Source organism: Spermophilus citellus (assembly GCF_964194105.1).
Source record: "Spermophilus citellus genome assembly, chromosome: 1".
NCBI lineage: Eukaryota > Metazoa > Chordata > Mammalia > Rodentia > Sciuridae > Spermophilus > Spermophilus citellus.
The window spans coordinates 244569839-244594610 of NC_138182.1; the positions used below are offsets into that span (position 1 = coordinate 244569839).

A 24772-nucleotide genomic window follows, 5' to 3' on the forward strand; every position below is an offset into this window, starting at 1 on the left:
TCCTGGAAATGCATCTTACATACCATCTTTCTTTGCTTAAGAACCAGGCTTTTTTTCCTTCATTTTTTTTCCTTTTTCTTTCTTTCCCTCCTTCTCTCCCTCTCTCCCTCTCTTTCTCCCCCCTTCTTTTCTTTCTGGGGGCATTACTGTGCTGCCTAGGCTGGTCTTGACTTCCTGGGATCAAGTGATTCTCCTGCCTCAGCCTCCTGAGTGATGAGACTACAGGCACATACCATTGCACCTGGCTTCAGTGTTGATTTTTTTTTTTTTTTTTTTAGAGAGGGGGGGGGGGAGAGAGAGAGAGAGAGAGAGAGAGAAAATTTTTAATATTTATTTTTTAGTTCTCGGCGGACACAACATCTTTGTTGGTATGTGGTGCTGAGGATCGAACCCGGGCCGCACGCATGCGAGGCGAGCGCGCTACCGCTTGAGCCACATCCCCAGCCCCTGTTGATTTTTTTTTTTTTTAAATCAAATTATTTACCTGAAATTGAAGACCTCCATGCTGTAGTTTTGCTCTGCTTGTTTGTATTTCTCTTCTTCCTTATTTATCTCTACCCTACTTTAGTTGGATTATCCTGTTTTTAAAAAATATTTTAGTTGTAGGTGGACACAATACATTTATCTTATTTATTTATTTTTATGTGGTTCTGAGGATTGAATCCAGTGCCTCACTTGCTAGGCAAGTGCTCTACCCACCAAGCCATAACCCCATCCTGTTTTTTTTTAATTGTCTAGCAATAGATTGAATTCAGTTATTAATCTTTAATTCATTTCTAATTCCTTTTTTCATTCCAGTTGGTTTGAATAGCTTTTCTACTCTTTACATAACCTCCAGTTGTCTTCTGTTCTTGCTCTTTACCGAACAGTTCTATTTCCAGATTTATTTATAAAAAGGCTTTAGAGTCAGATGAGTACAGGTTAGAATCCTGGGTGTCCCACTTAATGTGAAGGCTGATAGTCAGTATATATCTGAGTCTCCCTTGCCCTGCCAGTAATCTACCTTTTTCTCTCCTATTTTTTAACCACTAATTTGTTATTTTTATGTGGTGCTGAAGATTGAACCCAGCCCTCAGGTGTGCTAGGTGAGTGCTCTATCACTGATCCACAACCCTAGCCCCTGTTTCTCCTGATTTTTCCCCATGATCCTATAACTAAAAGGTTGCAGCTTCCCCAGCATCACCTGTGTCTGTTCTGAATGACAGTGCTGGCATGGTACTAGTTGTTAAATATCTTAAATTTCACCCTTGTATATTATGTGTATGACTTTAATTAAGTTACTTAATTAAGTTACTTCTCTGAGTCACTCCTTAATCTTTGCAATATTTACTGATACCTGTTTTACAGAGTGACTTTGTTCATTCATCAAATATTTGTTGAGGGCCTTATTCTGGATAATGACTTAGGTGTTTGGGATAAAAACAAAAATATCTGTGTCTTCTTGGAGCTGTGATCTAGAATTAAAAGGATTACATTGTAAATGTTCTATATGGCAGTAGACATGGATGCTAACAGTATCTTAGCTTGCTGTCTTTGCCATACTATTTCCATCACTGGGCCAATACTAAACAGAGGCATGGCCTCTGCAAAGAGGACCCAGGGCTTGACTGCAATGAAACTTATATAAATCAAATGTGAAAGTTTATTTTGTTTTGTTTTTTCAACATGAGCTTACCCCACTCTTGATGATCTTGGTTGTCTACTTGCATTTACATTTACTGCCATCTCCCTTGGAGCAACTGTCCATTCATCCTTATTCTTGAATTTTCAAATCTCCTGACCCCTCACCCCATTCCACCACTTCAGCTCACTATTGTTCTTTAGAACACAAACAAACAGAATGTTTACCCTTCTGCCCTATTTGTCCTTTCTTCCCTTCCTTCTTTTTAACAGAGAGCATTTTAAAGTTATCTCTATCTATTCCTTAATTCTTTTTAAGAATTCTTACTCTCTGAGAGCTGCAGTCTTTCTGTTAAAGATCTCCAGTGACCTCTTTTCTGCACATTGTTCTTTTCCTACTCTGATCCTTTGTAAGTGGCATTTGTGTGAATCTGCAACCTAATTGGCCTTGGACAGGTTTCTTTCTCATCAGAATGTAATTTTATTTACTTTTAACATTATGGAAGATTTAGATACAACATTTATCACCCTGTTAGGACATATGAGAGTTAAGTAAAAAGTAGCCTGTTACTGCTTTTTTGAAAAAAGCCCTTTCATTTTCCTGTATACTTTTCTTTTATTCTCCTCATCCTAGTTTCCTGAATACAAGTTGAGCATTCTTATTCTGAAAATTGGAAATCTGAAGTTTTTTCAGTGCTAATGCTCAAAGAGTTCTGAATTTTTGGAATATTGTGAGTTTTGGATTTTTTATTAAGGGTGCTTAACCTGTAAAATCTATGCAAAGGTTTCAAAATCCAAAAAATACTCTGTGAAATCTGACTCATTTCTGGTTCTAAACATTTCAGATAAGGGCTACTCATCTGTGGTTGATTTCTTTTTTAGTTTGCTATGTTGATTTTCTGTTTGCTTTCCAAAATTATGGATTTTGTCTTTCTTTCTGAGGAAGCTTAATTAATAACTAAGATCTTATGTGATTAACTATTCCCTTTATGATTGATAATCCAGATGGATAAATCCTCTTTGGTCAGATTTGTCTCCTGAGTGCCAGATATAAATGGGTAGCCATGTACTAGAAATGAAACATTCGTCAAATAATCAGGATTAATAATCAGAAAGTAATCTGTGCATTTGATTTATAGTAGAGGAAAACTAGATAGCTAGTTGTCTTATGAAGTTAGTTTCACTAAGTTGGTAAAATTTTGAATGATTTCTTTTACCTTAGGACATCTAATTCCTTTATAATGAAGATTAATAAAAGCCTTTATGTTCAGAAATAACTTGATAAGTAGAATTTTTAATTTGATTCTGGACAGAATTTGTAATACCTACATCCAAAGAAAGCAAAAATACTGCATATTTTTCCCCCAAATGTATTTTGTCCAAATTCACTTGGAAACAGAGAACATTACTTAAGTTTGGAATGAATAGAACTTTCTAAAACGTGCTCATCTAACACAAAGTGGTAAAGAGACAAAAAAAATTATTTACTTCTTACCTTCAACTGCTAAAAGGAGAAAATGAAAGAGTTTGTAGAGGCAAACTTCACTAAAGTATCTGTAGACTTACTTGTCATATCCAAATATATACATATGGAAAAATGACTAAACATGGTTACATTTACATAAACTGGATTTTTTTTAATGTAATGTGTTTCTTCTGTATGAGTTTTATCCATTACATTTTTGGTAAAGCATTAGTTCCTCAAGCAGTTCTTCCACTGTTTATAATTCTTATAAATTTTGCTGCGGTTCCACATTTCTCTTTCATCATTTTCAGCAAAGAGTAGTTAGACGTCAGGATGGCTACTAGTCCAAGTGTAGTAGAGTAAGAGATCTCCTAGGTCACATGGAGCAGTTCTAACTCCATGTCCAGTCTGGCCAACAGATGAAAATCAGGTGCTTGTCTATACAGAGCAGCTTGGGCTCATGGAATCATACATTGAAAGTGGCCTAAGAGATAAGATCATTTAAAAAAAATTATTGATACCGAGTCCCTGCAGGTTAGACTCCTTTCCTGAAGGATAGATGGTAATATGATATAGCGTCAAGATTTTGTTAAAATCTTGTCTTCCTTGTTTACCAGCTGTGAATACTGGTTATCTGCTCTAGTACACACTCAAGAACTGTTTATTCTTGAATAAGTTACTTAGTATCTGTGAGTTTCTTATAAAATTTATCTGAGTAATGTTATTAATTAAAAAATAATTTGTTTTCTCTTACTTTTTTAAACTAAAGCAAGACTGATTATTGACGCACAAAAACACAAAACCAAATTCTTGATTTTGTTTATCTATTTTTGTATTTTTAAATTTCTGTTCTATAGTTCATTTATTTTCTTGAGCATTTTTATTTTAGAGAGAGAGAATTTTTTTAATATTTGTTTTTCAGTTTTTGGTGGACACAACATTTTTATTTTATTTTTATGTGGTGCTGAGGATCGAACCCAGCGCCCTGTGCATGCCAGGCATTACCGCTTGAGCCACATCCCCAGCTTTTTTTCTTGAGCTTTTTAAAAAATAAGTTATTGCACCAAATATTTGTTTCATTAATTTCTAATGTAAGAATTTAAGACTACATAATTTTCTTTCTTTCTCTTTTGGTACCAGGCATTGAACCCAGGGGCATTTAACTGCTGAACCACATCCCTAGTCCTTTATTTTTTAATTTGCTCTTTTTTAGATATACATGATAGTAAAGTGCTTTTTGACATATTGTACATACATGGAGTGTAATTTATTCTAATTAGAATCCCATTCTTGTGGTTTTACAAGATGTGGAGTTTCACTGGTGGTGTATTCATATATGAACATATTTATAAATTTTTGAGACAGGGACTTGCTAAGTTGCTAAGGCTGGCTTTGAACTTGAAATCCTCTTGCCTCAGCCCCTTGAGCCACAGGGATTACAGGCAGGTGCTACTGGGCCCAGCTAAGACTGTAATTTTTATTTTTTAATTTAATTTTTTATTTTATAATTTTTTCTGAGTACCAGGGATTGAACTCAGGGGCACTCAACCACAGAGTCACATCCTCAGCCCTGTTTTGTATTTAATTAGAGACAGGGTCTCACTGAGTTGCTTAGTGCCTCGCTGGTGCTGAGGATGGCTTTGAACTCATGATCCTTCTGTCTCAGCCTCTCTAGCCACTGGGATTACAGGCCTGTGCCACTGCACCTGGCAAGACTGGAATTTTTGTGTGTGGTGTTTTAGCAGTATACTTTAACTTTTGATTTGTAGTCTTTTCATTGTTGCTTTCCAGCTATTTTGTAATTTATATTTTGATGTATCTTGATCTATGATTTACTGACTTCTCTCAAACATTCAGATTTTGAGAGGACTGTCTTTTTTCCACATAGAGTTGTTATGATTAGAGATAATATGTAGGGCAATACCTGGTAAATAGTAGGTGTTCAATAAATGCTTTCACTTTTCCTTAAAGAAATATATTTATGCTTTATTCTTTAAATTTGTTTTTGTTTTTGTTGTTGCAGTGCTGGAGATACAACCCAAGGTCTTGTGCATGCTAAGCAAACACTCTGCCACTGGGCTACATCCCTAGCCTTTGCCTTTGAAATTAGAACAGGAAACATAAAATTACCAATAAACATTAATAATACTATAAATGATTTCAATTCTACATTTTAGAATAATAATTAGGAAAGTAAAGGGGGATGAGCAGAGGAGGGCAAAATTGGGAAGAGAAGAGAGGAAGGAAAACCAGAAATGTGAAGAATCAGGAATATTAAGTTAATTCTAGCTGGTTTTGAAGTCATATTTTTTTTTCATCACTATAGTCTGTGCCCTTCAGAATACTAATTAAGTTATATTTCTCATATCCTTATAATGAAAGTGTTAATTGATGTCCTTTTCTTTGCAGTGGGATGCAAGTGGTAAAACTGTCAAAAATCTGTATATTTTAAAGTAAAGGGTTCATAATTTCATTCGGGTCTTAAGAGGCCCATTCTCCCTAAGAAGTTAAGAACCATTACTTAAGAGATATTTGGAATATTTGAAAGCCTAACAAGAAAGAATTGTTTTTTATTGCTATAACAACAATGACTATATCTCATTTGAGATTTGGTTATTCTTAGAATTATGTAGTCACATTAGCCAGATTTCAGGTGTTCAGTAGCCTTACACTGCTACTGTCTACTATATTGAATAGCATATTGTATTCAACATTTCTTTTGTCAAGAAAATCTTACTAGATAGCACTGCCCTGAATTATTTTCTATCATCTCTTTCCCATCAGAGTGAAGCTAGCTTATATAAATATGTAATTAACTTTGGCAATTTTTTTAAAAGAGAAATTTTAAAAACTCACTAGAGTGCTACTTATTTATTTTTTATATGATTAAAGGCATTGCCACCCTTTTATAATTACTTGCTGGTCTGCCATTATTTTATAAGATTTTTCAAGAAGTTATCACTAATTCATCATTGTGGTTTATATTCAACCCTTTTTACCAGCCTGTTGAGTCTCAAGATTATTTCTGCTTTCTATAAAAACATGTTCTAGAAGGACCCAAAATATTATGATGAAATGGTAATGTGAAAAATTAGCCCTGCTTCATACGTTTTTAGGAGATATTAGATTTAATTGTTATCATGATTTATCTACTTTATATGTAGTAGATCATCATAGATCTCAAACGTTGCAAGAGCTACTCAGCCTTAAAGAAGAATGAAATTATGGCATTTGCCAGTAACTGGATGGAGCTGGAGAATATCATGCTAGGAGAAAATAAGCCAATTCCCCAAAACAAAAGGCTGAATATTTTCTCTGATATGCAAATGCTAATTAACAGTAAGGGGGATAGGGCTAGGAAAGAATAGAGGTACTTTGGATTAGGCAGAGGGGAGTGAAGGGAGGGGAGGGGGGATGGAGGATAGTAGAATGAATCAGACATTAGTATCCTGTGTGCATATATAACTATGTGACCATAGTGATCCTGTATTATGTACAAGAGAACAATGAGAAATTAAGCTGGGCGCAGTTGTGCACATCTCTTCAGCTCTGGAGGCTGAGACAGGAGGATTGTGAGTTCAAAGCCAGCCTCAGCAACAGCGAGGTGTGCTAAGCAACTCAGTGAGACCCTGTCTCTAAATAAAATACAAACAAAATAGGACTGGATCGAACCTAGGATTTCACACATGCTAGGCAAGCTTTCTTATTACTGAGCTGCCCACCTAGCTCAGTGATTGAGTGCCTCTGAGTTCAATTCCCAGGATCCTCCCCCACCAAAAAAAGAATGAGAAGTTATAACTTCATTTATGTATCTTCATTTATGTAACTTCATTTATGTTATGTTATGTTATAGCATCATTTATATATGATGTATCAAGATGCATTCTACTATCATGTATAACTAATCAGAACAAATTTTTAAAAAGTTGCAAGAGAGGAATAACTTACAAAGTAATTATTTCATTATAGCCTACTTCTTTGGGAGTGTACCAACCATTGATAAAACTAAAGGCTGGGTTTTTTTTTCTTCCTTTTTTTTTTTTTTTTTTTTTTTTAAACAGAATAAGAAAACAGACTGGTTTCACACCTCTTTACTTTTTCATCTTTTTAGTATACTTGTACATATAATATCAGAAAAGGGAAATTCAGGAAAAGGATAGTATGTATAATTTCAGAAAAGTTGTAAGCATATTTTTAGGAAACATACCTAAAAATGTTTTCATTGATAAAGCTTTTTTGGGCGGGGGGTTGGGGAGGTACTGGGGATTTAACCCAGGGGTGCTTAACCACAGAGCCACATCCCCAGCCCTTTTTATTTTTTATTTTGAGACAATCTCTCACTGAGTTCTTAGGGCCTCGCTAAATTGCTGAGGCTGGCTTTGAACTTGTCATCCTCCTTCCTCAGCCTCCAGAGCTGCTTGGATTATAGGTTGTGGCACTGCAATTGACATGATAAAGCATTTTTAAAAATTCAAATGTAATGATAAACTTTTGTTGGGAAATATTCTGACATGCAAGTATATATGGTAGGAAATAAATCTTCTATCTTCTGGAGATAATTGCTTAAAAGTCAGTTATATATTCTTCTGTGCTTTCAAATGTAGATTTATATTTGAACAAATAGTTTATTTTAGATAGATGAAATTATACCATATATAAAGTTCTTATGAATTATTTTGCTTACTGAACAATATAATGAACACATTTCCATGGATATGGCTCTTATTTATATTATTAATTAGGGTTTTTTGTTTTGAATTTTTTTATATTGTAGGAAATGTGAAATATAAACATATTCTTACATGAAGACAGTATATACTTATATGTGCACATGCCTTAGCATGGTGTTGACCTATAATAGTTGCTCAATAAATGTTTCTATTTTTCTTGGACATGTATGTGAAGGGCTATGTAAAATGATTGAATGTTTCATTTGAGTAGTAAAATTTTTAAGAACTCAAAGTAAATATCCACAAACAACCATGATATAAATCTTTTTGCTATAAAGCAAATCTTTTTCTTAAGCATATTTGTGCTCCCAAACTAGCAGGATTGCTATTTAAATGCTCATAAGATGGGCTGTCCAGATTATTTTAAGTACTTCCAGTAAGAGCAAATATTTTTTTTATTGGTGAAGAAGAAACCACATTATGATTTGTCCTTTTTAGTGAGAGTGCATAATATCTTATATACTATAAAGTTGAATGTAATGTGAGAACTTTAGGAATCTTGGAGCAAAGTCACAGATGACTAGTTTCTTTGCTAACTTTGAAGATGTGTCAGATGACATTTATATTATGGAGTGGAGTATATGTGCAATTTTTGATACCATTTCAGATTTGATTGTTTCTAGTGGTTCTAAAGAAAAGACTAGGAGCTGATTGTTAATTACTTGTAAAGTCTTATTTTGAAGTATGATTTTTTTTTTTTATTCTTTAGCATTTTATTTGGAAATCTGATCATTCTGCTTTTCTGCAGATCTCTGTTTTGGGTGGATCAGTAAAGAGGAGGCAGTTGGGTCCTCAACTTCTTTTTTCACTAGTAAAAAGTAAGGAGCACTGCTGAGAGAAGTGCTTCTATAACAGCCCTGTCTGAAACTTTGCTTGGAGGTAATGCTGTGCTGTACAAAAATTGTCTTCAAGATTTCAGGAATTTGTGAATTATAAATTTGTTTTAGCAATTAACATGGGTATATTCAGTTTGTTTATTTTTTATTTTTTTGAGACATTTGTGTTCCCAGTGGACAATAAGTTGAAGAAATAATTGTTTAGAGTACAGAATTGAAAGTACTTCCTCCCCACCCCCCACCCACCAGTTCTGGGGATCAAACCCAGGACTTCACACATGCTAAGCAAGCATTCTTATTACTGAGCACACTTAGCCTCCCCAGCACATCCCTGAATTTCAGATTGTTTACCCTTTCTTCCCACAACCTCTCCACCTTTTCTTTTCCTGGTTTATTTGAGCTTGAGCCTTTTGGAGAGAAAAATCATTTAAAACTTTCAGGATCCAAGTTATGGTTATACATATAATTATTTACATGCTTCAGAGGCTTTTGCTCATTTGTTTATTTGTTTGTTCACTCATTCCATAAATATTCTTTGAAGTGCTTACTGTAAGCAAGATTGCGGAGGGAATGCTATTAAATGGTAATCTACTTAGGGTAAGGGCAAAATGATAAATATTCTGCAAGATTCCAAGCTTGAAGAGTGTGTATGTATGTGCTTGTTTTAGAGACACATACATCCATGTCTGCCTACATGGTTCACAATCTATAGGAACAACCTTCTAGACATCTTTTTATTTTTTTATTTTTATTTTATATATATATATATATATATATATATATATATATATATATATATATTTTAAAGAGAGAGAGGAGAGAGAGAATTTTTAATATTTATTTTTTAGTTTTTGACGGACACAACATCTTTGTTTGTATGTGGTGCTGAGGATCGAACCCGGGCCACACTCATACCAGGCGAGCACACATCCCCAGCCCTCTTTTTATTTTTTTAAAAATATTTGTTTTAGTTGTTAATGAATCTTTATTTTATTTATTCATTTACATGTGGACCTTTATTTATTTGTTTACATGTGGTACCTCATACGTGGCTAGGCAAGTGCACTACCACTGAACTACAACTCCAGTCCAAGACATCTTTAAAATCTCTTTTCTCTTTCCATTGCTATGTCATTTCAACCCTTCATATACACCAGTATTTCTTGTCTCTCACCTTTTCCTCCATTCTTCCTTCATATTGCTTTCCCCTTTACATAGCTTGTCTTAGAACTCTCCATACTACATTAAAGCACAGATTAAATTGTGTGTCTCCTTACCCATAAAATAAAGTCCAAAATTCTTAATTTGTAGTCTTAATACAGACCCTGTTCCTTTATTAAACTCTTGAGTTAGCCACTTCAAGGCCCTGTCTATTCTCTACTGAAAACCTGCCTAGCCTTATCTTTTTCTCTTACCTCCAGAACTGGAATGTCTGTATTTGTCTCAGTTGACCTGCTCTTTCTATCATTGTCCACCCCACTCTCTGTGCTAGGAGCCTGACCTTGCCCTTTGGCTTCTAGGTGGATTTGGACAGTGGAAAACATGGCAAAAGAAGAATGGCCTGCTACCTGGCTAGCCTTCCTTCCTTTCTCCCTCCACACCCCCACCTCTTTTCATTGTCTTTTGGTTGATTTTCTAAACACTGACTACTTATTTGTGAATAGTTCCTTAATTTAATTCTCAAATTATTCAGATTGAACGTGCTGTGCCGTCTGTTTCCTATTGGGACCATGGCCGACAGTGCTGCACAAATATTTCAGTCTTTTCAACTCTTAGCTAGTGTACGTTTGTCTTAGTGCATTTCTTCTATGATTTGTTAGGAAAAGTAGATAAATGAATACCTGGAATGATTGTGTGTGTGTGTGTGTGTGTGTGTGTGTGTGTTTTCTGATTCTTTTCTAATTGATAATTGAAATCCCTCCCATTTTACATATAGTGTATACTTCCTTAAAGATGTGCTATTACAAAATATTCCAGTGGAATAAATCTAAAAAAAATTTTTAGAGAAAGACTGAAGTAAGTAAATGCTAATATTTAGTATGTAGAAGCAAACGTAAAGAAAAACAAGTGGTAGCTGAGCATGGTTGTGCACTTCTATAATCCCAGTAATTTGGGAGGCTGAGACAGGAAGATTGCAAGTTTGAGGTTGGCCTTGTCCACTTACTGAGACCCTGTCTCAAATGAAAAATGGTAGAAAGTTCCCTGGAAAGATGTCTGCAAGAAAACGAAAACAATGCTTTTTGGGAGTTACATACAGTATGAATTTATCATAACAGGTAAAACTCAGTGTAAGATTATTATAGAATTTCTTTTAGTACTGACAGTCAAACCCAGGGCCTCACACATACTATGAAGATGCTCTATCACTGAGCTACATCTCTTACCTTTTCCATTTTCTTTTCTTTTTTCTTTTTTTTAAAGAGAGAGTGAGAGAGGAGAGTGAGAGAGAGAGTGAGAGAGAATTTTTAATATTTATTTTTTTTTAGTTCTCGGCGGACACAACATCTTTGTTTGTATGTGGTGCTGAGGATCGAACCCGGGTCGCATGCACGCCAGGCGAGCGCGCTACCGCTTGAGCCACATCCCCAGCCCACCTTTTCTATTTTCTATTGGGACAGAGTCTCAATAAATTGCCCAGGCAGGCCTTGAGTTTATAAATCCTTCTTTCTCAGCCTCTTGAGTAGCTAAACATACATTTTCTTTATCCATTCATCCATTGGACACCTAGGCTGGTTTGGATGTTAATTTTAAAACTCTCATTTTACCATGTTGCTGACCCTGAGCAAAAGAAGACAGTGATACACACACACACACACAAACATATATATATCCCCACAAGATAAGGTCTTTTCTAGGCCAGTATTTTAAGCCATAATCCTTTAATAAACACAAAAATCTTAAGCCCAGTTAAAAACATTGCAAAATTTGGAGAAAAGAAGATATTGTTTCATTAACTTTGAGTTTTTATTATGAATGCAACATGTATTTGATTGAACAAGCTGTTTTTAAGGACATGTCCTGCCCCCACTCTTACCTTTTTTTTTTTTTTTTGTATTAGGGATTGAGCTCAGAGGCACTCAACCACTGAGCCACATCCCCAGCCCTATTTTGTATTTTATTTAGACACAGGGTCTCACTGAGTTGCTAAGCACCTTGCCATTGCTGAGGCTGGCTTTGAACTCTAGATCCTCCTGCCTCAGCCTTCGAGTCGCTAGGATCACAGGCATGTGCCACCACTCTTATGTTTCTTGCCACAATTTTATCCTGTTACTCTAGCCAGATCATATGAATCCATGGGAAGACATATGTTTGATGATTGTTTTGGAATCTTGGCTCTACCACTTACAGTTTCAACAGTGTTCTTTATTTCTTTATTTCTCTAAACTTCGATGATAACTTGAGTAAAAAATGGGAGTACGGATAGTACCTGCTATACAGGGTTGAAGTAAGAATGAAGGTGATCTGTGTAGCCTAGTGCCTGGCATGTGTGAGCATGCAGTATGTATTAGCATGCTGTAAAATGTACCTTGGACACTCCTTGCTTGTTCCCTCTGTGCTCTTGATGCAGTTCTCATGCTGCCCTTGCATCCCTCAACCACTAATTGCTCTTCTGTGCCCCTCCCAATTGCCTGTGATTTATCTGCTGTTTCAAGTTCTACTTTGTTCCTCCTCTTTAATGATCTTTTCTCACTTTCATTTACTTTGACCTCTGAATTCCCAAATACCTTTTTATGCCATTTTAATAATTACTCATATTCCTCTTTTTATGGCATATTTCTGCCTCTTATGTCTTTTAAAATGTATATACAATAAAAATAGAGCTGTGGAATTACCATCACAATAAAGATACAGAACTCTTGAATCACTCTCCCCAAAAATATTTTGGTATCTTTTTTTAAACAGTTTTCTGAGTGTGCATTCTGTTTTTACTATATATGGCTTAGCTTAGTGTTGTGCATACAGTGAGTAGATGTTTGAATGTTTGAATTTTATAAAACAAAGCTTAAAAGTATCGTATATTTAAACATATTAAGAAGCTGCTAGCTGGGCATTGTGTGGTGCATGTCTGTAATCCCAGCCATTCAGGAAGCAGAGGCAGGAAAACTTTTGAGTTTGAGGCTAGTCTGGGCAAAATAGCAGGACCCTGCTAAAAAAAAAAAAAAAAACAAAAAAAAAAACAAAAAACCACAAAACAACAACAAACAAACAAACAAACAAAAAACCCAAAACAACAACAACAACAACAAAAACAGAGCAAAACAAACATCACCAAAAACATTGTTGCTTTAAGTTATTTAACTTTGGTCTTTCAGGGTCATTTTATTTAGATGGAAAATTTTAACTGAAAACTATTTCTCTACATCATGTTAAAATGGTTTTGGAGCTCTGCCTGAGTTAATAAAAGCCCATTTTTTTTTTTAATTTGTCTTTGGAAAACAAAGGGCTTGTTCCTTTCTTTCTTTTTTTGTGATCAAGTATACTTAGGGTTTTTATTTTTTCTAAATCTGTTAGTTTACATTCTAATGTGAAACAAATTCTTATGTCTTTCTTCTACTTAACTACATTTGACTGTTATGATGCCATTGCTAAATTTATTTCCAGAACTTTGCCTTTTCCTTTAATAATTAAGATATTAAATAATTAAATTAAATATGAATTAGCTATAGAAAATTTAAAATAGAAAACCATCCTGTTTTCTCAAATTTATTTTTCAGTGGGCCAATTTTGTTCCTCTCCCTGGGAGATTTCTTTTATGGATTGTCCTTAGAATCAGAGGTCAATGCAAATAAGAGAATTTATTTTTGGATAAGCAAATGTTGCATGGTTTCCTCAGAATTCACTCTTGGATATTATGAAGTATTTATCTTTTTCCACAAAGGGCAAAATGTAACTAAGATTTGCATTCCATTCAGTAGACTTTACTTCCTAAAGAAGTGAATTGAGTTTAATCATGTCTGTCTTTTTTCCCTTCCCCAACAGCTTCCATGCCTATGACTGTTCTAAATTGGGGCCAAATATATCCATTTCAGAGAGGCTTTTTCTGTACAGACAACAGCATCAAGTTTCCGTACCATGACAGTACCGTCACATCTACTGTCCTCATCATAGTGGGGGTTGGCTTACCCATTTCCTCTGTAAGTAAATTAATAAGTAGGTAGTGTTGGGCTTGTTGTGCTTAAGGTTGGATGATGTGATGGAGTTGGGTGGGAGTGAATCAAGACCTATCTTCACCATTGTTGATGTGGTGTATGGTGGCTTGAAGAATATACCCACTGTTTCAATTCATGGGTGTTTCTCCTGTTAAAGGTGGGTGTTACCCGCTTGATATCTCCTAAAGAATTATAGTATGATTATTTTTAGGATGGAAGGGTTTATTTAAATAATTTGGACCAATTCCTCTTAGTATTCAAATGAAGAAACTTAGGCCTATATACTTGTTCAAGTTTAGTAAGCTATTTTATGGCAATGCTGAAACTAAGATTATGCTTGCTTTCATACTAATAAGTGAAAATTGAGATCATAAAAATGGAGATAGGTTTACTTACTAAATTTGAGGAAACAAAACAAAGATTTTAAATACACATGCAAAATAAAATTTTAAGAATACATTAAAATTACCACTACTTTTAAAGTTGTGCTGGTCTTTAGATAGTTTTAGGATAATATTGGGTTTCACTGTTTTTTTTTTTTTTTTTTTCATTCTAGGTTAAGATTCACCAGTGAGTTAAAATTGGTCCCAGTTCCTAAACCTTGCCCTTTGTCTTTCTGTGTTACTTTGAAATAGAAGGGACTTAAAACGTCTAGAATGTCTAAAGAGTACAGCAGATCAGGCCACATATATGCATTCTTTGACCTCCTGCCTCTTGTCGGTTGGCTTTCCCAGGTACTTGACTTACAATTTTAGTCTCTTAGCAGTTCAGCAGTCATGGTTCACAACAGGACTGTTTGGGTTTTCATTTCTATTTTGCCTTCAAATTGGCTATGAATAATAACCTCGTTCTTTGGTTTTCCAGTTCATGTATCTGAGTTCATTTTGCTTTTTCACTGGCAGATTTTCCTCCCCTTGATGTTCATCCTGAAGGTGTGAAAGGGACTTGGATTTTACTATGTTCTAAGATATATAAGTATGTTTATATAAAAACAATTCTAATTTGATTGGAACCACTTTTATAGTAATAAAGGAGAGAAAATCTGGGATTTAGTTTAAGGAGTTACTTTTTCTTAAAAAGTAAATTCTACCTTAACTGGCAATACCTATTTTAGCCATTAGGCTTGTGAACAGTGTACAGGGAAGCATACAGTACTGTCACTTACATGAGAATAGTTAGTGTTACTGAACTTGCAGGAGGCACAAAGTATTTGTTGTAACCATTTTTTCTTTCAAGCAATTATCACATAGTTAAAAAAAAAAAAACACAAACAAAAAAAAACTACTCCTGTATTTGAGGAGATAATTGATTGAGGATTAGGAAGTTATTTTTAATTGCTTAATTTGGTCCACTTCATTATTTTTTAAAAATTTAGTTATAAAAATAGTACATACTCATTTATATATTAAACCAAACTTAAAAATAGAAAGAAAATAACCCTTATATTTCTATTACCTGAAGACAACTATTTTATTAACATTTCAATATTATTTCCTATAGTGCAACCATTTTCATATTAAGAGCATGCTGCAGATTCAATTTTGTGCCCTGTGTTTTACTTTGACATGTTTTTGAAATAAATATGAAAGTATCAGTTTAGATGAAAAACATTATAAGTTCTTATATTTTTTAAAATGTAGTGGGAAAAGACTTGGTATAAATCTTAGATATTGATTGCTGTGAGCTTGTTTGAGAGGATGGACCTGGAAAGATATTTTAATGCAAATTTACTTATATTAAAAGAAATATTAATAGTATTTGTCCAGTTTCTGGGCCTTAGCTGTGCTTATGGCTTGTGGATTAATATGAGAGGATGCCTGCAAATTCCTAGGGTAGGTTTGTTTAATCTTTATACATAACATCAGATGTAGTCGACTATTTTCTCTAACATGAATGATTTATGTTTGATGTAACTTTATACATATACTTTATAATTGACAAGCAATAAGATTTTTTTAAAAATATTTCTTCCCTTAGTTGTTGATAGATCTGTATTTTATTTATTTTTACGTGGTGCTGAGAATCGAACCCAGTGCCTCACACATGCAAGGCAAGTGTGCTACCAGTGAGCTACAGTCCCAGCCCAGCAATAAGATTTTGATGATAGAAAATCTACATTTTAAAGCAGTGATAGTTAAAAATCTGTGGTCTATAATCTTTTTTAAAAATTAATGTATGCTCTGCTGTATTAGCTAGCAAAAAGGTACCAGATTCAGAAGATTTTAAATTCTTAATTATATGGCTCAAAGTTTTTTTTCTGTTTTGGGTTTTCCCCACCCGCCATATTTTTTGGCTTTCTGTAGGTGTACTTACAGAAATGGGAACCCTTATCGGTTCCCATATGTTTAATTTTGCAAAATTTTACATTTTTAGAAGAAGGTAAAAACTTGAATGTATGTATAAACTTTGAGAATAGTGAGTTAACTTTGATAGTAACAATGAAGTCAGTGTTAAATCTCAAATCTACATGTTATAATGAATAAGTACACTATGTCTAGGGTTTAACATATATAGTTTGGTAATAGAAAATTCTTATCTACTTCTGACCTGTTATTTTAAATTGACTTGAGTACTCACCTGAGCAGTTGCTATTCTTAGGTCTTGATTAGTCTATGATATAAGCTTCTAGTAAAAATGTTTTACCTAAAATAATGGTTATAGTCGGTGCTTTTTCATGACCAGGATATAAAGAGATAGTGTTTTATTCATGGGACCCAAATCACATCATTACAAACTAGAAATGCATGTGGATATATGTGAAAAAGGCCTAATCTCTTCTTATAAATTAGTGATAAATACATGAATGCGCCAAAGAGAGAGAGAGAGAGAGAGAGAGAGAGAGAGAGAGTGTGTGTGTGTGTGTGTGTGTACACATGCGTGCATGCGCGCTGCAGATTGAATTTAAGGGTGCTTAAACACTGAGCTTCATTCTCAGCCCTTTTTATTTTTGAGACAGGGTCTTGCTAAGTTGCAGAGGCTGGCTTGAACTTGGGATTCCTTTGCCTCTACTTCTGCTTCCTAAGTCACAGGGATCACAGATATGTGCCACCATGCCCTGCTAATGTTCTTAAGAAATACAGAAATTTATATTAAAGTAACACTGAGAAGACAGTTTTATCTGTCACATTAGCAGAGGTAAGAACCTTTCTTAGCTTGTCAAGCATAGAAAAAAGCTTTCTTACATGCCAGGCAGAACTGTAAATTGATATTAAAAATAATACATTGTTTGATCTAGAAAATATACTGGATATATTTTATAATAGGGAAGTAATAATAGTTTCGTGCAGAGAATTAGCTACAAAAATGTTCATGATAGGATTCCTTTTATTTTTGTGGTAGTGGGAATTGTGCACACTAAGCAAATGCTCTACCACTGAATTGCATCCATAACCCTTTTTATTTTGTTTTCAGACAGTCTTGCTGAGTTGCCCAGTTTGGCCTTGAACTTGCAATCCTCTTCCCTCAGCTTCCTGAGTAGCTGGCATTTCAGGCATGCACCACCATGCCCAGCCAATAGCATTATTATTATTTTTTTAATAGCAGAAAGAGATAAATTAAGCCAGCTATGGGGGGGGGGCTGTTTCAGTTATGATTTATTTTGGTGATGAAACAAATACTTTATTTTATATTTTTTGTGATATTTATTGACATGAAAATATTTTTGTAATATATAAAGTGTGAGTGGAGGGGAGAATAGTGATGGTTCTCTTAATAGTATTCATATTTATTTTTCCAAGGGGTAAAGTAATATATAAGTAAAGTATTGTTTATGGCAAAAGAGGCTTTGGAATTTTACCCTACTCAATGGCAAGAGGGCATTGGTGTTTGTGGGGTTTATTAGTATTTGAAATTATTTTTTTTTCCATCTATATTTTCTGTTTTTTCTCCCTCCTTTGAATATACATTGCTTTTTCAAGTAATGAAACCTATTTTAGATTGGAAAAAAATTAGAAATTATATCATTTTCATTTTGCTGTACCTGAAATTTACTATTAACTATATACTTATTTTCTCTTAATGGTAGAAGCTTAATTGTTGCGTATACATAAAGTTTCATCTGTTTCCAAGAAAGTGCCAAGTGAAGTCATTCTAAATGATTAGTCTGAAAAAAAATGAAAATAGCATCTTAAATCAAAATTTTCAATAATATACTTTAAATTATCCTTTTCAAGTGAAGTTACCTGTGTACTAGCATAGGAGAAGATATCAGGCTTTTACATAAGATGTGTGTATTTTTTCTTGCATTCTCAGATTTTTTTATTACAAGTGTTATTAGTGTAATATATTTTTTAAAGTAGATAATATCTACAAATTTATTTTTTAATATTTTAAAAACTTTTTTAAAGGGCAGCATCCCTTTATTTTATTTATTTTTATTTGATGCTAAGGATTAAACCCAGTACCTCGTGTGTGCTAGGTAAGCGCTCTGCCACTGAGCTATAGCCCCAGCCCCAATATCCACAACTTTAAATGATAAACTACAACTTGGAAAAATATTTTTTCAGTTTTGGTACTATAATTAGTCCTAATTTTTTGTTTTTAAATCACTTTTACTCCCTTTATTAACACCTGAGGGTGAGAAGACTATAGGATAAAATTTTTGAATTGAATTGCTGGAAAATACTATATCTGTGAAGAATGATATTTGATAATATTTGGGAAGATGAGAGAAATCATTTACTGAGGGTATATGGGATTTCTGAAGTTCTTTGTTTTTGGTACATAGCTTGTAAAGAATATTTCCCCAAAGCAGATAAATAAGGTCCATTTTTTATTATTTCAATGTGCTTATGTAGAGATAAGAAGTTGGGTAGTAAGTAATAAGGAATGGATGTGTTCATATTTATTTTCCCAAGGAGTAAGTAATATATAAGTAAAGTGTTGTTTATGGCAAAAGAGGCTTTGGAATTTTACCCTACTCAATGGCAAGAGGGCATTGGTGTTTGTGGGGTTTTATGGCATGGCAAGTCTCTCTTGCTCTCCTATCTTGTACTGGTCTGAGAAGCTGGTATCCAGACAGCTTATCACCACATTTGGATTTCTTCTTTCCAACAGTGAAGTTATACTAGATGCATCCTTCAGTGATTTGCTATAATCATAGACATTGTCTTGTTTAAAACTTTCTTGTCTCCCTGTTTTCCATGATAAAGGTGCTGTACTGCTGTCACCTGGTAGACAATATGTTTCATTAAGAGTAGGGATGGTTTGTTTTGTTCACCATCATATCCTTAGTGCCAGCCAAGCACAGTGCTTAGAATGTAATAGACATTTAATAAAATAGAGATAGAATTTTTTTTTCTTTTTGTGGTGCTGGAGATTGAACCCAGGGCCTTGTGTATGTGAGACACTACTAACTACTAATTGAGCTATATTCCACCCCTAGAGATAGAAAGTTTTAATGAAAAACTATATAGTATGAAATAGAGCAGGATTGTTGTTGGTGTTTGATTAAAAACTACTATCCTGAAAATTCAGATTAATTCTTTGGAAATACATGAATTCTTTGGAGATATATTTCCAAAGTTATCTCTTAATATCAGATAACTTATTAAAAAGCTTTTCAGGAAAAAACGTGGGATACTATTATATTGATCTAAATTATGGGGAAATGCCTATTAGAATTGAAGAAATATCATATTATAAAAGTTGTTTTCCTAGTTTGAAAATGAGTTTTCTCACTTACTTATTTCCATTTGGAACTGTGTTTTCTATGTACATCATTGTGGTAAATACTCATACTATAAGTTCTTATGAATAATTGTTCCAGCACCTCTTCTTTGTATACTGCCATAAGATGAAGTAATGCCAGATGCATTCATTTCTTAATTATTTGCAATATAATCATGGACATTTTCTTTAAAACTTTGCTTTACATGAGACCTTTGGAAGAAGTAATGGGTAGGATTAAATATCTTTTTTTTAATAATGAATTTGTATTTTTTTGTAGTTGTAGATGCACAGCATGCCTTCATTGTATTTTTTTAAATTTGTTTATTTTTATGTGGTACTAAGGATCGAACCCAGTGCCTCACACATTCTAGGCAAGCACTCTGTCATTGAACTACAGCTCCAGCCCCTAAATATCCTTTTGACATAAAAATATACTGAATGCTTAGATTTGGTATGTTTAAGTATTTGCCATATATGTTTACTTTATAGAACACTTAAATATTTTAATAAATTTTACTAAGTATTGGATAAACTTAATGGAAAGATAAATCATGTAACTATAGAGTATATACTGTTAATGAAAACTGAAGCTTTATTAGTTTCACCTACCCAAGCTCACTAAATCCTGTGATTTTCCAGATGGTGTGGTTTGTTAAGGGAAATATATGCTCATAAAGGCTTCTTTAAAAGCTATTTGCTTAGGGTATCCAAGGTGGTGGGCCAGAGGGGGGCATCATTCTGTGTCACTCTGTGGCCTGGGACCCAAGAAGTGAGAATACTGTTTCTTTGCAATTGATATTCCTGCTTCCACACAGGAATCACAGCCACTGTGCCCGTGCAGGGCTCCAGGCCTCAGCATCAGAGTAGGTCTCCAACTACTGACCCATACAGGACTACCAGGTGCCCAAGAGGGACCATTGGCATCACCACCTGTGCAAAATTTTCGGCCACCCACCTGAGTAGAAATCCTGGACGCAGCTCCCATGCAGGACACCTGGCAGCTACTCACGTGCAGGATCTCCAGCCGCCACTCCTGTATAGACCCCCATCAACCAACGTGTGGCTTCTCTGGTCGCCTCCATCTTGGGACTCTACAGCAAGCGAGATAATCCCCTATGTGCCATAGCCTGCCTGCACTGGGGAACCTCACACAGACTCTGAAGACAGCCTCAGCCACACACTGCATACCACAGACCAGTGTCATTCAACGCCATCGCCCAGCTCCCCTCACCGAACCTGACACCCCATCACTGAAAACAAATGCTTCCATCTTGGGTCACTTTCATCACCAACTTTAGTGGGGCAATTACCAATTTGGAACTCTGTCTGGCCAGGTACCCAGTTTCTAACTCCATCTTCTCCCCAGCAGCCGCTAACCCGGCAAAGTGGCTGCCCAACAAAAAAACAGCTCTCAGCAAGGCAGATGTGCAGGGTGCCCAAAGTGCCACACACTAGATTCCAGGAGAGAAAGTTCCCTTATTAGGAAGCAGTAAGGAAGAAGGTGAGTGTGGTATAGTTTAGTGACTAACACAGATACAAGGAACTGGGAGGTCTTCAGGTGAGATAAGGAGATAAGACCAGGAGCTTACATTATAGGAACAGGCCCAAAAAGAGATCCCTGAAGTGCAGTTTCCCTTTGGGGACCAGCGGGTACCACATTCCACTTCCAGGTGCCCTCCACCCAGGACCAACCCTTCTTCCCTGATTACCTTCACCATCCTGAGGGGGAGATACCAGCTAACAACAGACGACCCCACCTATTGGATGAGAAAGGAAGCAGGAAAGATACTGATTTCCAACCAAAACAATCCTTATTTCTTCCTTTGAGATTTTTTTCCCCTCTTTTCTCTTTTCCCTTTCTATTCTCTTGCCCTCACACCCCCAACATATGTGAAACTAAGTACTTGGCATGAATTAGAATATTGAGGTCTGAGACGACTGAATAGTACATTACAGTTGTGTTGTATATTCTTTTTTTCATCCAATTTTTACTATATTAACATTTTGTATTTTTCTTAATATATATGTGTGTTTGCTTTATGTACTCAATTGTCTTCCCTCTTACTTGTCTACCCGAAATTACTTCCTCTCTATTCTCCTGCTAATAACCTTCTTCTTTAGATTTCTTTCACACTTCCTAGGATATAATAACTCTATATCCTTACCTCCTACTTCTTCAGATTATCTTCTTACACAGGCCAACATCATTCTAAATGGAGAAAAATTGAAAGCATTCCCTCTAAAAACTGGAACAAGACAGGGATGCCCTCTTCCACCACTTGTATTTATCATAGTTCTTGAAACACTGGCCAGAGCAATTAGATGAAAAAAATTAAAGGGATACTGATAGGAAAAGAACAACTCAAATTAGCACTATTTGCTGACGATATGATTCTATACCTAGAAGACCCAAAAAATTCCGTAAGAAAACTTCTAGAACTAGTAAATAAATAAATGCATCAAAGTAGCAGGACACAAAATCAACACTCATAAATCAAAGGTATTTCTGTATGTCAGTGACAAATCCTCAGAAAGGGAAACGAGGAAAACTACCCCATTTATAATAGCCTCAAAAACAATAAAATACTTAGGAATCAACCTAACAAAAAAGGTGAAAGACCTCTACAATGAAAACTACAGAACACTAAAGAAAGAAATTAAAGAAGACCTCAGAAAATGGAAATATCTCCCTTGTTCTTGGATAGGCAGAATTAATATTGTCAAAATGACCATAATACCAAAAGCACTATACAGAGTTAATGTAATTCCAATCAAAATCCCAATGACATTCCTCATATAAATACAAAAAGCAGTCAGGAAATTCATCTGGAAAATAAGACACCAAGAACAGATAAAGCAATCCTTAGTAAGAAGAGTGAAGCAGGTAGCATCACTATACCAGACCTTAAACTATACTACAGAGCAATAGTAACAAAAACAGCATGGTATTGGCACCAAAATAGACTGGTGGACCAATGGTACAGAATAGAGGACACAGAGACTAACCCATGTAATTACAGTTTTCTTATATTAGACAAAGGCACCAAAAACATACATTGGAGAAAAGATAGCCTCTTATTCAGCAAGTGGTACTGGGCAAACTGGAAAAACATATGCAACAAAATGAAATTAAACCCTATCTCTCATTGTGTACAAACTCAAAGAGGATCAAGGACTTAGGAATTAAACCAGAGACACTGCATCAATTAGAAGGAAAAGTAGACCCAAATCTTCATCATGTAGGATTAGGCCTTAACTTCCTTAATAAGACTCCTATAGTGCAAGAATTAAAATAAAGAATTAATAAATGTGATGGATTCAAACTCAAAAGCTTCTTCTCAGCAAAAGAAACAATCAGTGAGGTGAAGAGAGAGCCTGCATCTTGGGAGCAATTTTTATCACTTGCACATCAGATAGAGCACTAATTTCTAGGGAATATAAAGAATTCACAAAGCTAAACACCAAAACAAAACAAAACAACCCAATCAATAAATGGGCCAAGGAATTGAACAGACACTTCTCAGAAGATGATATACAATCAACAAATATATGAAAAAATGTTCAACATCTCTAGGAACTAGAGAAATGCAAATCAAAACTACTCCAAGATTTCATCTTACACCAGTCAGAATGGCAGTTGTCAAGAATACAGACAACAGTAAGTGTTGGCGAGGATGTGGGGAAAAAGGCACACTCATACTTTGCTGGTGGGACTGCAAATTGTTACAGCCAATATGTAAAACAGTATGGAGATTTCTTGGAAAACTGGGAATGGAATCACCATTTGACCCAGCTATCCTCTCCTCGGTCTACACCCAAAGGACCTAAAAACAGCATACTACAGGGACACAGCCACATCAATGTTTGTAGCAGCACAATTCACAATAGCTAAACTGTGGAACCAACCTAGATGTCCTTCAATAGATGAATAGACAAAGAAAATGTGGTATATATATACACAATGGAATATTACTCAGCAATAAAAGAGAATAGAATCATGGCATTTGCAGGTAAGGCTAAGGCAGGAAGATTGTGAGTTCAAAGCCAGTCTCAGCAATGGTGAGGCACTAAGCAACTCAGACCCTGTCTCTAAATAAAATACAAATGAGGGCTGGGGATGTGGCTCAGTGGTTGAATGCCCCTGAGTTTGATCCCTGGTTCCCTGCCTCCCCTCCCCCCCAAAAAAAACCAACTAAAAAACAAAGGGCTGGGGATGTAGTATAGTTGTAAAGCTTCCCTGGGTTCAGTTACCACCCCACTCTAAGAAAAGAAAGCTCTGAATGCTGGGTGCAGTGGTATTCATGTATTAGTCCCAAGTACTCTGAAGGCAAATATGGGAGGATTGTTTGAACCCAGGAATTCAAGATCAACCTGCACAACACAGTGAAAATACATTCTCAAAAACCAAAACATGCAAAGAAATTGAAAGTTCTTGAGTTACACAGTAGTTTCAGCACATCAGGGAATGCCTCTGCTAAGGTTGATGGTTAAGGCCTATAACCTCATGCTGTGTTCAGCTCTACTAGTTTAGTAGACATTATCTGTTAACTTTTTTACTACACATGTCTTGACAAATATGTAGGATTCGAATTGGTTAAATGTTGTTCTTAGATGGAAAGTCTGAATTTTTTTTTAAAAGAAACCCTCAAAGCTGTTTCTACTAAATAAGCTTTATCTTTGAATTATATGTAAGAAGACAGTTGAAAAGAAATGTTCAGTTTGCTACTACCAGGAATTAAGTCTTCTTGCCACCCACACTTGTATTCAGAGTTATATTCCATCTCTTCTCACTTTTCCAAGCAAAAGTAACATAATTTCTATATTTGTTGAACAAATACAGTCAGAAAAATAGACCAAATAAATATTTTTGATTAATATAATAGATTAATATGCATCTACACACAAAGTGAATTTAAACACAAAATGTTTTTATTTTAAAAAAATTATTTAAGAAGTTGATTCATATAGTCTGATAATATGTCAATGCTGTTTTGCTAAATAATGATTGCTATGAATGATTGTGTGTATTTTTGACCTGAGATCATAGATGGTTCTTCTCTTTCTTTTTTTAAAGCAGTGCTGGGGATCGAACCCCAGACCTTGTTCATGCTAGGTAAGTGCTTTACCATTGAACTATGCCCACTTCCCATTGGGTCTTACCAAAAAGAAGGAGTATAGGATTGATTGATGGTTTAGTAAATAAAATAAATCTTTATTTATTTATTTATTTATTTATTTATTTATTTAAAGAGAGAGGAGAGGGGAAGAGAGAGAGAGAGAGAGAGAGAGAGAGAGAGAGAG

At 35.0% G+C, this 24772-nt stretch overlaps 1 protein-coding gene across 3 annotated transcripts in view; it reads left to right on the forward strand.

Annotated features, from left to right (window-relative positions):
* PLPP1 (phospholipid phosphatase 1) overlaps positions 1 to 24772 on the forward strand; it is a 97534-nt gene that overhangs the window by 22377 nt on the left and 50385 nt on the right. The window contains exons 1-2 of one of the 3 annotated variants that reach the window (XM_081306692.1): positions 13649 to 13786; positions 14358 to 14535. The exons of 1 other annotated variant lie outside the window; for it this stretch is intronic. In XM_081306692.1, coding sequence (XP_081162818.1) covers positions 14458 to 14535 — 78 coding nt within the window. In that variant the 5' untranslated portion in view covers positions 13649 to 13786; positions 14358 to 14457. Of the gene's footprint in view, positions 1 to 13631; positions 13787 to 14357; positions 14536 to 24772 lie in introns of those variants that run through there. One more of the 3 variants, XM_081306689.1, reaches the window with a different exon arrangement.